We start from the raw sequence: 15,906 nt of genomic DNA on the forward strand, positions 1-15,906 counted from the left end.
TGAGGAAGAATCCTACTGGATTCTGTGCCAGAGAGTGACATCTGAATGCCAGTGCTGTAGGGAACTGAGTAGCAGAGCACAGCCAGTGGCAGCTGCTGCTCAGCTGGTCCTGTCCATGGGTTAATGCCAATTGCTGGAAGTTCTGACCTGTCTGGTTTGCCTTGACTGAACATGGTGTGTTCTAAAGATAACTGATTCAATTGCATTACTCCTTGAGTGACCACTGTTTCCTGAAAATGTGTCCTGGCTTGATTGAAGATTAAATGAGATTTTGGTGGGATTTGTTCAGTAATTTAGTGCTACCTGTTTTCTGAGAAAGGCAAATACAATCCTAGGAAACAATTGCAGAGTAGACAACAATTAGATCATTAATATACTGATGAATAAGTCTGGCTTGGAAGGGAGGAGAAATGAATGGGGAGATAATTTAAAGGCTTTACTTCCCCAAGTTTATAACTGATGCTGATTCAAAAATCTTCATGTTGCTCTGTATGTGTTGAAACTGTTCCTCATAGCAGAACTGTTCAGGTGTTTTGTTATAGCACATCCATAGCAGAGTGTGGTGATTATGTTCATGTGGATATGTTCTTAGTGTAGGGATATGCCCTCCTAGTTTACAGTATTTGCTAACCATGTCCTTTTAGTCCTCAGTGTCAGTCCTTGTAACTTAGGAAGTGTCTTTGAAATACCAGTTTTGCAGTTTCAGCTGCAGTCACCCAAATGTTGTAGACTGGTGCTTTTTCACCCTCTCCTACTTGTTAGGGCTACACAGTTAGGACTCTTCCACAGCTCTTAATTACTTTTATTGAAAGTTTACAAAGTAAATAATTTTACTGCCTGTAAACTTGAAGATCAGTTGTATTACCATGCATTTTGACTATGGCAATGGACAATTAGAGCTGTTCATAACTATCACTTGTCAGCAAAGGAAAGCATCTGTTAGGTTATGCAGTAAATGCTGGTGATGGTGGAACAAACTTGTATCATTAGTGATGCTCAATGTGGGACAAACCTACTCCAAACTCAGAATCTGTTGTGTGAGCTGCTCCTGTGGCACGGGCACAATGGCAGAGACTCTGGGCAGTAGCCAGGCTGTAAATTGTAACAGACTTTGAGTCTGTTACAGTCATGATGCATAACCTGGGAAATATCTCAACACTTCAAGTAATACTTTATTGACCACTAGTGACTTGATGGATGGAGAGATTCAATGGCTGGGGTAGAGGAAAACAACACTTTTTTTTTAGTCTAGCCAGAAGTAGTAAAGGTCTAACTGTCAATGTTTTAAAAATTACTGCAAGGGAAGTTCACCCAAAGCTCTGTCATGGATCTCATAAACTACTTAGGCTTACTCTGTCCTTACAGCAAAGCACAGAGTAATACCCTCAGCTCTGTAAGGAGTGGAGTTTTGACCTCAGTAGATTCCTGCCCATGCAGGACCCTGGTGGGGGGCAGGAAGTCACTGCTGAGGGAGGGAACTCCTAATGAAGCTCTTCCAGTGTGTAAGTTTCCAATTCTTGTATCTCCTATTAAAAAGCTCAAAACCCTTTTTACTTCTGTTCTTGGACTTTGTTCTGCTAAATGTTCCACTCTCTTCTATTTCCATCACCTTTTCCCTCACATCAGTGCTCCCTTACCTGCTACAGCTGCTCAGCTTCTCTGGTAACACCACTGATGTTCTGCTTCCTGTCCCATGCTTTTCCTGTATTTTTATCTTTGGTCATGCCTTGTCTGGCTTGTCACTAAGTGGAGGCAAGGAAAGCATCCTAGACTTGACAACTGAGATTCTTGATGTCTTGAAGTGGGTTTGGGGCAAGATATAACAGATCTAAGATTAATGCTTTATGAAATTCCAGCAATATTTACAGTTATTAAAAGTGACAGAGCCTGAAATGTAATTATTAGCCATGAAAATTATTTTTTGTTTTCAGCACTTCAACAGTAGTCCACCATTACCAGAAAATATACTGTTGGTGTAATTTCCCAAAGAGCTTTGAAAAATGACCTTTCTTTTCATTGCTGTGATTTTCCCAGCTACATGGATGACTATTTCTACATGTTCATAAATATCTACACTTCTGCCTACTTGCCAGTATTCCATAAATATTTGCAGGTATTGCAATACTTGCTTTTTGGCGTTCCCACCAAATACAATATGTGTTAATTTTCAGCCTTCCTACTTCTCACATCAAAATGTCAGGATGAATTTTGGCTTTTCGTGGACACAGGAGTTTTATGAAGGCTTTCCTAAAGCTCATGTGACACAGAGGGTAAAGAACAGGGTTGATGGCTGAGTTCACCCACAGGAGCCAGAATGAGATCTCGTAGAGGGAGTGGTGCACACAGTGCCCGTGGCAGGCTGCCCTGATGATCATCAGGAGTGTGTATGGAGCCCAGCACAAGCCAAACACACAGACAATCACTGCTAAAGATTTTGCTACTCTTTTATCCCGGGAAAGTCTGAATCTGTTTGCCATAATGTTAGAAACGTCCACTTTGCTGCTGGGGTGGCAAAGGCTTTCTGTTGCTGGGCAAAAGCCATTCCTGGGAGGCCTGGTCTGTACATCCACCTGGAGGGGTGGAAGGTCAAGACTGGCACTCAGGTTGGATGGCTGATTGCCCAGCTCAGCTGAGGCCTGAGGCCTTGGAGCCTTCCCTGGGGGAAGAAGGCTGCTTGCTCTGTGCTCATGTTTGTCTCTTTTAGCTGGCTTTACAAAAAACACTGTGTGTTCCCTTTTTTCCCCCTGGAAATTCATTTCACAGTCCTCTTGACCGAGTGAGAGGTTTTCATTTCGGAGCAAGGTGCGTTTCCTGATGTTAAGGTAAATACTTAAGTTAAAGTACATAACAGTGATGAAAGGTGTAAAGAATTCAACAGTAGAGGCAATCATTAGGAAATACCAGTTGTAGAAGAATTCTGCATGACATTCTCCTTCAGGGAGGATGCTCTTTTGGGCAATGTGCTCCCAGCTGAGGATGGCTGGCCCATAGAGGAGAAAAGCAGCAATCCATACAGTCATCATCTTCAGCACTGCATTTCTGGTCATCCCTTGCTGAGCCTTGTAGCTGACCTGAGGGACAAAAGTCACACACATTACACATCTCCCGTGTGGCTGCTTTGGAGCATGGCCCTCTCTGTCACTTGTGAGGGTTGGTGAGAGACTGGTTTTGGGATGAGGGTTTTTAGACCAAGCCCTACTGGTATCACAGAAGAGTTACTTCTGAAATATGCCTTCCAAGAAACCTTATCAAGGTGATTGGATAATTCTGAGAGGTGCATCAGATCTTAAAAACTTGAAAACCAAGTCTCCTTTAAAGCAAATAACCACTGCTCTTCCCAGAACTGGCTGTCACCAGTTTCATTTTAAACTGCATTAGCTGTGATACCTGCTTACAGAATGGTTAAAAACGTTTATTGGACCCTTTATTTGGAATTCTTAAATCATTTGAAATATGTAAAAGGGGTTTGAATTCAGAGAATACCAAGCAAGTTCTTTTATTTCTACTTTGTAGAGAGACTCTTAATGTGAAAATCACACAAAAATTTACACCACCACCTTCTGTTATATACTTAATTTCATTCTTTCATGAAGTACTTAAAGAATTCCTGTTTGCAGTTAAGGTGTATAGATGGAGTGTTGTGGTCTGCAAAGTGCTTTACAGAAGAATACCTGATTTCTGTTATTTACAAAATAGAGAAGCTGAGGTGCAGAAATAATGTGTCACCAATACTGAGCCAGTAAGCCGTATCAACAATAGAATTAATCAGAATCCTAAAGTCAAGATCATCTTCTCTGTTTCTGATTCCCTGGAATGTTTGTCCCCGAGGACAAATACTCGTGAAGTGGCTTGGAATTCACCCTTCACATCTCCACGGGCAGCCACACAGCCTGTGGAATATGAAATTCTTAAATTCTGTACAGGGTTCACGTTTACTGCCCCCATCTGTGGGCCTTGATCTCCACAGCCAGTGCTGTTCTGGTAGAGGAGACACAGAGCTGAGGAAACCTGAGTGTGCCTGAACTTGATCTGATTTTGCAGTCCTTAACAAAGTTATGAATGATTTCAGGAGCAGTCTTGGAGGAAGTTACTATTTTCATTGAGATGGAGAATAATTTGGAACTTCAGATAGTCCTGCTTATATGTTCTCATACTGCCCTAACCCATCAGTCATTTTCTGTACTCTTGCTTGGGGAGGGATTTTTATATGACGGATTCATTAGAAGTATTTTAAAGTGGGTGATTATTTTCATTTATTATGACCAGTTTCCATTTCTGTTTCTGAAACCATCTAGTTTATATATTTATACTATGTGCATAGTCATGAGAGATTGGTTTATGGAAGAAAAATTCATGGCTAATTCAGAACCTAGAAAATAAAGGAATTATGAGTGTTGACTGTTAAAGAATTAATCTGTTCATTTCTCCCTCTTCAAAAAGAAGTTGGTAAAACTGCTGAATTGATTCTGCAGTCTCTCTTTGTACTTTTTGTGATTTAAATGAGCAACAAACTTAAATGAACACTTGAAGAAACTGTGGGTGGAACTAACCAAGAAGTGTGTGTAGAAGTGTGAAACCTATTAACAGGTAAAATGTGTTATTTTGACGCCATCCAAAATACTTTGAGGCATTATGGTCTAGGTGTAAATTTGGTGCAAAGCCTAATCTTCGTTTTTAATAGGTGGCATGCTGCAGACACGACTTGAGCTATTTCTGTGGCCATTATATAGAAATGACATTTGTATCCTGTGCAAGATGTTAATTTCTAATCTCTCACTTTTGACCCATCACAGCCGTACACATCCAATTCCCCTGAGAGTTCGATACCCACTGCAAGCAGGTCTCTGCCTGTGGGCTATCAAGGGGGCACCGCCGTGTCCTGAGGGGGCAGCTCTGCTTCAGCTGGATAATACTTTAAACCTTATTCAAGATGCAGCTAGGGAGGAAATAAGTACACCTTGTTCCGTCTGCGGACAGCCTGTGCCTGTTCCTAAAGCAGAGCACCTCTTCCACTGTAAAAGTGAGAAGGAAATGCATTTTCTGGTAAAGCCGATCACTCCCAGAACTATTTCCAGGACTGAGAGAAGCTCGCCGCTGTCTCATGAGCTGTTCGAGAGAGGCTCAAGGGCGCTGGAAGCCAGGTGCCCTAAGCAAACCCCCGTGCCTGGAAGGGCAGCCCTGGAGCCCCTGCCTGCCCGCTGCACCCCCTGCCCAGCAGCCCTTACCGCTCTGGTGACACAGATGAACCTGTCGAAGCTGATCAGGACGATGTTGAAGACGGAGGCGGTGCACACCAGGTAGTCCACCACCAGCCACAGCTTACACAAGCCCCTGCCGAGCCTCCACTCGCCCGTCAGCACGTAGGGGATGTAGAGGGGGATGCAGAAGCCGCCTGCGGACAGAGCTCGGCGGTGACACGGGCGGAGCCACCCCCCGCCCCGCGGCTCCGCGGCACTCACCCACCAGCAGGTCAGCCACGGCCAGGTTCAGGAAGAAGAAGTTTCCCTGCGTGCGGAGGCTCCGGTCCACCACGAAGGCCAGAATGACCAGGGCATTGCCCAGCACCGTGACCAGCACCAGCAGCCCCATGAGCGCGGCCAGCAGCGCGGCCGTGCCCGCGGCGAAGGGCCCGCCCGCCGCACAGGCGCTGCCGGACAGGTTGAGCCACGGCCCGTCCCGGCCCATGGTGCCGGCGGAGAGCCCGCGGCACTGCCCGGACCCCAGCTCGGCTGCGGCACCGCCCCGCCCCGCTCAGCCCCGCCGGGCGGAGCGAGGGGCCGGGCGGCGCTGCTCTGCCCTGCCCTGCCCTGCCCAGCCCGACCTTCCCGCTGTTGGGGACGGAGTCGGTTCGGGAAAACTTCCTGGAGTGCGGTGGCGGCGCTGAGGAGAGGGGAGGGCACCAGAAACCCCAGCCCGCGGCTGAAGCCCGGAGCTCTGGGGCTGGGCAGAACCGCCCCGTGCTCGCTGCCCGCCCCTCCCAGCCCGGCCGTGACGCTCCCGGCGCCTCTCCGAGTCTGTCCCAGCCCGTTCGCGGCCGCTGCGGGGGCAGGCTGCTTTGCCTGCCTGTTCCCCACACCGCACTTCAGCTGGTCACCATGCCCTCGGCGCTCCCCGACGGTCTCTGGTCTGCCCTTCCGGGCGGGCTGTGCGCTCTTGCCCTCAGGGCACCCCTCCTCTGCCTCCGCCTTTCCCTCCGGGACAGCGCTAACAAGGGCTCACTGCCCTGCCTGGCTGCTCCTCCCCACAACATTGCAGGAATGAGGTATTTCTGAGACGTTTCTTTTCAAAACTGGCAGTGGCCTTGGAGAGTGTGTAAGTGCATTGTAGTAGTGATGTCAAGGAGCCAGTATTACGGAAGGCAGCTCTGTTCCAAAAACCAAACCCAGGAGCAGCCAGGAAAGGGCCCGGGCCTCCCTCAGCCTCCGGCACGATGGCTGAGGGGCCCGGGGAGCAGGAGGGATCACAGTGACCCCTGAAAGAGCTGCTCAGGCTGCTGAGCTTTGCTCACTTTGAAGGGTAATTCAGAAGAGGAAATGCAGCTTTATGTCTGCTCTCCTGATCTGGCCCACTGTATCTTCATTTGCCTTAAAATACGTGGCCATTGAGGGATAGGCTTTGCCTCCCTTTCCATGAGAGTTCTGTGGAGGCTGAGAGCACTTTGGGGTTTGCTGCCTTCGGTAGGGCCCCTTTATCACTAAAAGGCAACAGAACTTGCTCAAAACCAATGCATAATCTTCCCTTAATTCAGCCATTCAGCCAATGTTTCACAGGTGGTAAACTCCTCTTTTATAAGAGATTTGCATAAATCAGCAGTTTGTAATAAGTTTAGAAGCAATCGCAGCTTTCTAAAGAGAGCTATTCCAATGGGCACCAGGTGAGACAACAAGAGCAGCTGAATTACTTCTCTGTTATTTGTCTGGGGTGAAGCATGTGTTCTCAGGGTAACAGTGGACTGGCCTTTTCCTCAGGGGGAAGATAAAGCCTTTGTCAATGCTAGAAGTACAATTTCCAGGTCAGTTAATCTCTGTAAATCAGGAGCTCCACTGAGGATAGTTTGCAATTTAAACTGCTTATAATACAGCCAGTCCAGAGACAGAAATGGCATCTGCATATCTAATATGTGTGAGGAAAATACTCCTTTTACATGTCCTCATATCATTTTCTCCCTAAAGTAAATAAGTAAAGCCATGCAAAACAAAAGTGAAAGGAACAGTGGAGCTTGTGATTATTATTAACTCCTAGTCTGGGGACTCATTTTCTCTACTCTTTGAGCCCTATTGGCAGTTTTCCATTCACTTCAGTTTGGACAAGATCAAGCTTGTGCTATTGACTGCTCTCTGATTGTGTTGTGGTGTATAAAAGATAAAGAGTCCGCCAAGGGACTCATAAGAAAAAAAATATCTCAAGCACCAGGAAAACATGGAAGAATTTACTCTTTTCATGAATAACTGCTGTATTCTTTAACTCCTCTAATGTAAAGTAATTTTACAGCAGCTCAGTGAGTTTGCAGCATGTAAACTTGTGTTCCTTATGTGAAGTAGCTTTTGTAGTGTTTTTCCTCCTGGCAGATTTTGAGATTCTCAGTAAGTGCCATAATTGCCTTTACTGCCTTTAAAAGCTCCTTTATTATTGCTGCTTTGGCAGGGGGTGATGTCTTAACAAAACTCTGTTCTAAAAACATGAACTATCAGTCCATAACTGCATTTTGGAGACGTATTGTTGAAGACTGTGCTAGTGACACAAGTGTGCATTAGGTGGGCAGCACTCTCAGAACAACAGGTCTTAAAATCCAGACTTCAAGCATTTTCTTGCTCTAAGATATGTAAATTATTAGAGTTAGTAAAGTGGAATGACAATAGCCCAAGAAAAAGAAAGATATAGTGTTGTTTTTCAAGGCATATCACTACCGATGTGTTCAAATTTTAACTTTTTTTCCCTGTGATTTCCTGATAATTGTTTTCACTTCCAAAGACATCCTTCAGTAATTACTGAGAGCTGTCTGAATCATGCCATTTCCCATGACTCCAGCATATGTGGGTGAGTATTTCCAGAGCAATGACAGAAAAACAGAACGATTTTCCCACATGGCAGACAGATAGTTCTGATTTCCCAGAACAGCCCAAAATCAGCTTCCAAAAATACTTGGGAAACCACATGGAGAGGGGGTACACTCCAGCTGGCTGTAGAGCCTGTTGGGCCAGAGGGTGCTGAAGACCCCCCCTGGTATCTTCTTACAGTTAAGGAAGGTAATAAATGTATTTACATTGGGTCTTTGCCTGCATCTGAACCCAAAGCTAAATCATTGTGCTTTTTCCAAATAGTACAGTGTACATAATATTCTTCTTGTTCTTTACAGAGATACTTCCACATGGGGGGCAGTTTTCTTGGTGTGCCACATGCTCTCTGGTACCAAAGCTTTACTGAAGCTAAAGGGCAATTGTGGCACACTTCAAGAGGGGGATGCCATAGCTGGAACCTTCACTTATTTAAAAGAAGCTATGCATTAGTAGTTTTGCAAATCTTGACAAAATACGTACTTGTTAATAGCCCTGTTTTATGTTTAGAGGTTGCTGTCAACTATCCTTTTGCTATGAGTGATTGGTATTTTGGCCAAGAAAAAAGGAATGATTTTTAGACTCTCTGAGAAAATGCCTGTAAGGCTTTATCACTTGGGAAATCAAATGTTGCTGTTGGAGCTGATCCTAGTTAAATGAATGTGGAAAACTAAATTCTGCCATGAGCATTTCCTATTAGCCTTATACCCTTTGCCAGCCAGGGTTTTGCTTGCTTACTGATTCCCTTCATTTTTTAAAATGTTCTGTAGAAGTCTTCCTGCATATGATGCAGTTCACATTTTCTTCTTGTTCCCACACATGAAGAGAAAAATCAACTGTTTGACCAGTGCCAGTGGAAGGGCATCTGCTTCAGAGTTCACACACAGTGTTACCTACCACTTACCAAGGAGGAACTTTCTTTTCTTCAGTAAGGAAACATCCACCAGAGCTTGTCCTGTGAGGGATGAGGCTGTGGCCTCTTTGGTGTGGGTGTCAGCAGCAGCAGCTGGTGTAGTTATTGCAGCCTGGTTTTAAGGCACTTGAAGGGAATGGCTCTGGCACAAAGAAAGCAGACTGCAGCCCTGGTTCTTGCTCAGAGGCATCACTGCTTGCTCAGACATCAAGAAACTGGTTTCCATCCTCTTCTAGTGGGACTTACTGCTGAAGGAAAGCCTCTTGTGACAAAGAGGCAGAGGCAGGGAGGGGACAGGGGCCAGGCTGGGGTGAGTGGGGTCTGCTCTGTGTTGTACAGTTCAGGGGAGGCCACGACTGCATGTCCCACTCTGTGGGAATCCGTCCAAACATCACAAGCCTGAGGTCCCCTTGATGCCTGGCTTTATTGTTTTAATAACAATTTGTCAAGAAGTAAGACTTGTGAGTTTGATGAATGCGGATGAGAGATTTGAAATATGATTTAACTAATGGACTTGGATAATTAGGCTGCAATAAATAGAAACAGTCATCCCATAGGCAGTTGCCTTAAGGTTACACCAGAATTTCATTAGAACTGAGCAGCATGGTAACAAAATACAAACACTACAAGTACTTTTATTTCCTTTTGCTCCTACTGGATTCATTCAGCAGTTTCACCTGTTATTCCTGGTACCCTCTATTACCAGTTCAGCAGTCTGGCATTGGTGTGCTTCCCATCCTGCATACTTCATGGATCAGTATTTCACTTAGGCAATTTCATTTATGTAGCCAGCATCAGAGGATGTCATCCCAATTTTGTCTCTTGGCTGCAAGTACATTACAGAGAACCAAACGTTCTCTGATTACACTCAGTGAGGGCTGAACAGACTTCCAAAAATATCTCTTAACATTGTATTGGTGATGACAGCATTGCAAAAATCAGAGGTACCCAGACTGTGGCTTATTTCACATTTTTAGTTCCTTCTTCCTTAATCCTTGGAGAAGTTCCTTTTCCCCCTGGCATGTCACCTCTTTCATTTGCACTGATAATGTCCAGATACATAATCCTGCTAATGTGGCAATTCTAGTCAGAGAGATACTCAAGTTCTGGGCAAACAGTGTTTCTGGCAGTTGAATGTATTTGCACAACAGCTTCTTCTCCACCAGTAGATGGCATTCCCCAGGAATAAGCTGCAGCACGGCTGCTTTCTGTATCTCCAGCCAGGAAGGTATTTCCATGGCAAGCTGATAATAAGCACAGACTCACAATATTCTCCCCAGCATCTCTAAACATGTGTTTTATCTGTATCAGAACTCACTGGGCATAGTGGATACTGAAAGTTCATGTAAATTCTGACCATAAAATTATCCATTGAGGGTAATTATACACAAACCTGCAACTTCATTCTCAAGAATTCCCTGTACTGCAAATCCTTGGAGACTAGGAGGCTGTTCTGGGGAAGTTACATTTCATTCTGGGGAAGTAATCAATATATGATTGCTTTGTTTTCATGCTCTTTTCCCAGCAAAGCTTTCTGCAGGAGATAGGATTTAAGTGACTGAGCCTGATCTGGTTTGGATGTTCCTATATTAGCCCTTGGTTTTCAAAATCTCTGCCTTGATCATAACCAGAGCTGCATGATGAATTCTTGCATCAAAGGGAAACATAATTAAGGCTTTGCTATTGAGAGCAACCTCCATCCAGCAGGACAATGTAAGATTAAATAATAAATGAACATCAATTCTGAAAACACTCATTCATAAGTGACTAAACTGAGATGCCTGATGTGTTGGAGGAAGGGATATCAGAATCAGAAGAGAGATCAGAAGAGAGTATCAGAATTAGCCATTGGTGTTGGAAGGCAGGGCACAGACCTGGCCTGATGTCAGACCATTCACAGCTGACAAGGCAACGTGTTTGAGTTACACAGGTGAAATTTGGTTATATTGCAGTATGTCTGAGGCTCATGTTTCCTGCTGTGATGTGGCAGAGGTACAACCATTTTGCCCTCTCTTCATTCATGTATTCAGGATGGAAGCTGAAAGACTGAGAAGAAAACTGAGCTTGAGTTCCTCAGATCTCCAGAGGTGCTGCAGTGGCAGCTATTGCAGGGAGAGTGGGGGAAGAGGGAATTGCAGCCTGGCAGTTTGGACACCTGCTTTGCTTTTTGATTAATAACCTCTGGCCTATTTTTTATTCCCCTGGAGAATGCTCTAATTGTAGAATTCCAGCATATACACATCCCTTGCAAAGAAGACTTTGCCATCTAAAATTGAGAAAAGAGGTAATTAAAATCTGTTTCTTTGAGAGTTTCCTTCTGGCTAGCTTTTGTGGCTTCCCTCTCAGTGTGTGAATGTTTGTGGACCTTTTATTAAAATGCCACACACACCCAAAGCAGCTCACTCTGTGTAGTGGTGAGAATATCACATGGGAGAGAAGCATCTGAGAGACATCAGAGTACATAGGAGGTGTTAAAACATAAATGTGGTTGTACAGGTTTCTGGGTATAAGCAGTCTTGTCTTGAGGGTTAAAAATACAGATTTCTGAAAGCTACAAGCTGGTATCTATGGAAACTTAAAAACTACTCTGGAGAGAGAGCTGAGGAATGGCAGGATAATTAGCATTAAATACCTCTTAATGACAAACATTCGAGTTGACTGTCTCACAGGAGACTTGCAAACTTGGAAAGAAATGCTTGATCATAGGGATGCTCTTCCAGTGTCAGAACAGCAGAGAAGTCTGTAATTTAGCAGCCCACAAAGGGCTCTCTGAAGCCATGGGCTGCTGTGTGGGAGGATGGCACTTAGGGAGGAGATAAAGATCACATCAGAGGTGAAGCCTGGAAAACTCAGCTCATGAAATGTATAATATATGAAGGCTCAGTTCACAGTGTGCTGTGAACCAGAGACTGGCACAGGGTGACAATTAGAGAATGAACTGTCAGATCATGAAGGCTTCATTAACAGATGGTAACTGACAGCAGAATAATAGGGGCCTTTAATGGGTAATAACATTTCTTCTAGGTACATCTGTAATGATAGAAATGCCCTTTTCTTGCTAATACCAGGACCTGGTAATTATCATCAGGGGGATTGTCTTGCCCTCAGATTTGCACTGTATTTTATAGTCATTGAACCACCCTTCAATGCCACTTTAGGGTTGGGAATTTCATCCTCTTTTATCTTCCTTCAGCTGTTAATATTAACACTTTGATTTAACTTGTGATTTCATGTATACTTCCTTTCATGTTCCAAGTGACCTCATCTTGTTTATGAAAAAAATTAATGTTTTCTCCCTAACCATTTCAAAAAATTTTGACCTTTCAATCAGGAAATTCAAGGATTTCAATGTGTGTGTATTTATTATGTCTGACTCATAAAAAAATGAGCTTCTGACATTGCTCTGCATTTTTGTACCTTTCAAATTATCACCTCAACAACCTGTGTACACTGTCTATGAGTCAAACCCCAGATTTCAGTGGAATATTTGTTTGGTCCTGACCATGAAATATTTAAGAGGTGGTCAGAAGAAGAAAGTGATCTGGGATTTATAGGAATCAATAAGACTTTTCTGCATTTTTTTCACACAGCTTCAAATCCCAGTCTAAATTTTCAGTGAATTACGTGTCTTTTCATTTGTTGCTCTGCAGGGGTGTTGGTGTAATGAGATGATACAGTAGGTGCCTCCCAGGGTTAATCAAGACACCAGTGTTTGCAGTCTGTGCTTCCCAAAGACTATCCAGAGTGATCTTGGCTTTGAACAACCTGAAGTAGATGCCTGAAGGTACTGTCAGTACTCACCCATCCATGTTTGTCTGATGGGATACAGTGTAGATCCCTCAAATTAATTTTTCATCTTGCTTGTAAGAAGGATGATAAAAAACCTGCTGTATTAAAATTTGATACTCATCCTTTGATGATGAGTTCAGTTTTATTATTTGTACAAAGAATGTAATTGAAATGGAGTGGAAACACAGGTGCTGCACTTCTAGCTATGTGATGATCTTGTCATCTCATCATAGAGATTAATGAGTTTTCTTCCACCAGATCAACTTTCAGATTTTCTCTGATGCAGCAATAGCTTTATTTATTCCATGGGCAGGGTGAAGAATTTTTGTGAAAATTTCAAGGTGAAAAGGGTATGACATTTCTCAGCTACTCAGAGGTGTTGCACCCTACATTGATCATGGCTGATCCATGCTGGTTTTTATGAGAGGTGGCACTATGGTAGATGAGAAAATATGTTACAATTGCTAATGGTAGATGTTATTGGCATTTTTCTCTTCATCACCTGTGTAGGTTTTCAAGGGTTCCTTACAGTTAGACTCAAGCTCTGATGCATCTGCTCAGGCTGAGACCACCCTTTGGAGTCCAGCCTTAATGGGAACACTTAAACAATCAGAGGTTATTGGCTAAGAAGGATCTACTCTATAAGAAAAAGCTCCCATTGCCTTCCTATGGAATTCATCAACATCTGTGGAAGTTGCCTGTGTGTCTCTTCTGCACCTTTTGGTTTGTTGGGTTTTGTTTGTTTTTTCCCCTGCTAGGATTCTCTTCTTTAGTCATCAAGCAGAGGTTGTGGCTGCACAAGAATTTTTCATAGGAGCAGAGATGGTGGTATAAAACCAACCATCAGTGGAATAAAACCAACCAGAATGTGTCATCTTAAAATATTTTTCTACATAGTCACCTGTGACATGAAACTAAGAAAAATAAGGGTTGTTTTGTTCCCTATGGTCATATTCTTTGCTTTAACTAACTCTCACAATTTGAAATGCTGATAGCAGCTTCATTTTCTTGTTCAAAATGTCACACAGACTTTGCTTCTGAGCCAGTGTCAGGAGCGATGCTCCCTGAACAGCCTGTGTTTTCCTCAGCTGCAGAGGCAGCAGAATAGCACATTCATCACCACATCCTGAGCAGTCTCCACTCCTGTTCCAGTTTGCTAACAAGGCTACCTAAAACCAGCAGAGCTGCTTCCTGCTTTAAATGAAGCAACTGACTTTTCCAGATGCTGCTTCTGTGGGTTCTGTGTCTCCATCTGCTTTGGATGCAACAAAACCTTCCTGTTTTGAAGGATCTGCTTCTATCCCCAGATGACCTTATCAGACCAGGATCCCTCTTAAAAACCAACAAGCTATGCAAAGAAATAATTTGGGCAAGGTTTCCTGTTTCTGAGCTGATATTTGCACTTTTAAATTCTGTTGTACTTGAAGTTCATGGCAGGAACTGTTAAGGGTGTTAAACCTGCAACATGGACCATGGTGAGTAGCTGCTTTGGAGTGATGCCTATATAACTTAGGTCCAAGTTACAAGGTGCTTATGTACCTTGAGTTATAAGATATCTATGTAACCTGATGTCAATATAACCTAAATAATGACTTTTTATATATCTATATAATCTGATACCTATCTAACCTGAATCATAGCTTTTTATACCCATACAACCAGATATAAATACCTTTTTATACAATGTAATGGCTAGTATATGGTTAACTAGTTGCTTAATGCTGAAAAGACAAAAAAAGAAGAAAAAACTCACCAGGTAGCCACCTGCTTTAGCGATAGATAGGTATGGAACTAATGAAAAAAATGGCAAGTGCAAAGCCAGTTAGCCACAAAACACTCACCACTGGCACTGCAATAAACAAATGCCTGCTCTGTAGACATTGGTCTGTTGGGACTTATTTCCAGCCTAACTTTTGGGCATCAGGAGGGAGATGCTTTAGAAGAGAGCAGTGGTGCCAGGCTGCCTTCTTACTTTAGAGTAAGGTATTATATATGATATGATATATGATATGATATTGTATCATAGTTTGTTATTTATGTCCATGGCCTCAGAAAGCTTAAATGAATAATGTCATGAGTAAAGTATAAAAACTTACCACATATCTACAGTATTTAGGCTAACCTGATTTCCCCAGAAGTCAGTTCCTTTTCTAGTCACAGGTAAAATACTTGCTGTATTTTTCTTTCTGGTACCTAGGAGAGGGGTTTTGTATCACTTGTGCTTTTTTTTGGGTGCGGCTATAATCTGCTCTGTTACTGATTTCATGTTGTCTTTTCCTAGACTAAGGTTTCTCTGTGCATGTCTGTATGCACATATACAGACACACCTGAAATGCATTTTCTGTTCTCTCTTAAAACTCATTGCTTTTGCTTGGATTGCTGCTACTGTTTTGGTCTTTCAGTCCCCACTTTTATTATTTATCCTTGAGTTTTGTCCTGGCTTTACACATTTCTGGAGGACTTTTTGGTTTCCAGGCAGTACAACAGTAAGTAGCATTGCAGTGTGATTCACACTGAAAATAACAGCCTTGGTCCTGGCCTTTTATTAAGAGCTACTGCTTTTTATCATTCCCAAGTATGTATCAATTCTGGCAAGGACAGAATTGACAAGTTGTTTTTACCAGGCTAACTGGGTAAGTGATGAGTACAGTAATTACTTTCAATCTTTCCAGTGAAATATCTGGGACATTTCATTTTGATCTATTATAAAATCTGAAAAGCCAGGCCATGTGTTGGTATTATCAGAGTTCTAGAAAGAGCAGTGTTTGATTAACTCAAGGAAATAGCTGCAGATCAGGATGGATATAGAGGCATATAGAAAGTAAATGTATGTAAATATGGGATATTCCATCTGGGACCAGGTTTGTTTGATACAGTTAGAGAAAACCACTTGCTGTTATCTTCCTCTTATCAGTAGCAAAGCTCTGAACAAAAACATTGTCTCTCCCAGCCCCTCTCAGCCCTATCTTCTCAGAGGTGAAAGATCTGGCTCAGTATTGGTGTTGACTCCTGGACAGCAACACCTTTTTATGATAGGGGGAATGAGGACTGTGCCACTTCTTGGCAGCGTTGGAGAGGAGTCTGTGCGCTGCCTTGTCAAAAGCAGCATCTCTCACTGGGCACATTTGTTAGAAGCATATTGATGAAATA

At 43.3% G+C, this 15,906-nt stretch overlaps 1 protein-coding gene across 2 annotated transcripts; it reads right to left on the bottom strand.

Moving 5' to 3' along the window:
* Positions 1-781: 781 nt before the first annotated feature.
* Positions 782-5,685, bottom strand: LOC115907751 (histamine H3 receptor-like). 2 transcript variants are annotated; one of them, XM_030955848.1, is made up of 3 exons: positions 5,460-5,685; positions 5,226-5,392; positions 782-3,071 (listed from the first exon to the last, which is right to left on the bottom strand). In XM_030955848.1, exons 1-3 carry the CDS (start codon positions 5,683-5,685, stop codon positions 2,184-2,186), a joined length of 1,281 nt encoding a protein of 426 aa, XP_030811708.1. In that variant the 3' UTR covers positions 782-2,183. The 2 variants fall into 2 exon arrangements, with proteins under 2 accessions (XP_030811708.1, XP_030811707.1); XM_030955847.1 differs by lacking the exon at positions 5,226-5,392 and having other exon boundaries at positions 5,464-5,685.
* Positions 5,686-15,906: the final 10,221 nt, after the last annotated feature.

Source organism: Camarhynchus parvulus, chromosome 11 (genome assembly GCF_901933205.1).
Source record: "Camarhynchus parvulus chromosome 11, STF_HiC, whole genome shotgun sequence".
Taxonomy (NCBI): Eukaryota; Metazoa; Chordata; class Aves; order Passeriformes; family Thraupidae; genus Camarhynchus; species Camarhynchus parvulus.

Bases quoted from the DNA above. Each gene is read 5' to 3' on its own strand.
- LOC115907751 (XM_030955848.1), bottom strand. From the start codon at position 5,685: ATGGGCCGGGACGGGCCGTGGCTCAACCTGTCCGGCAGCGCCTGTGCG. The intron at 5,393-5,459 runs GTGAGTGCCGCG...CTCTGTCCGCAG, and splicing joins CGTGGCTGACCTGCTGGTGG to GCGGCTTCTGCATCCCCCTC. The intron at 3,072-5,225 runs GTAAGGGCTGCT...TTTGTCCCTCAG, and splicing joins TCATCTGTGTCACCAGAGCG to GTCAGCTACAAGGCTCAGCA.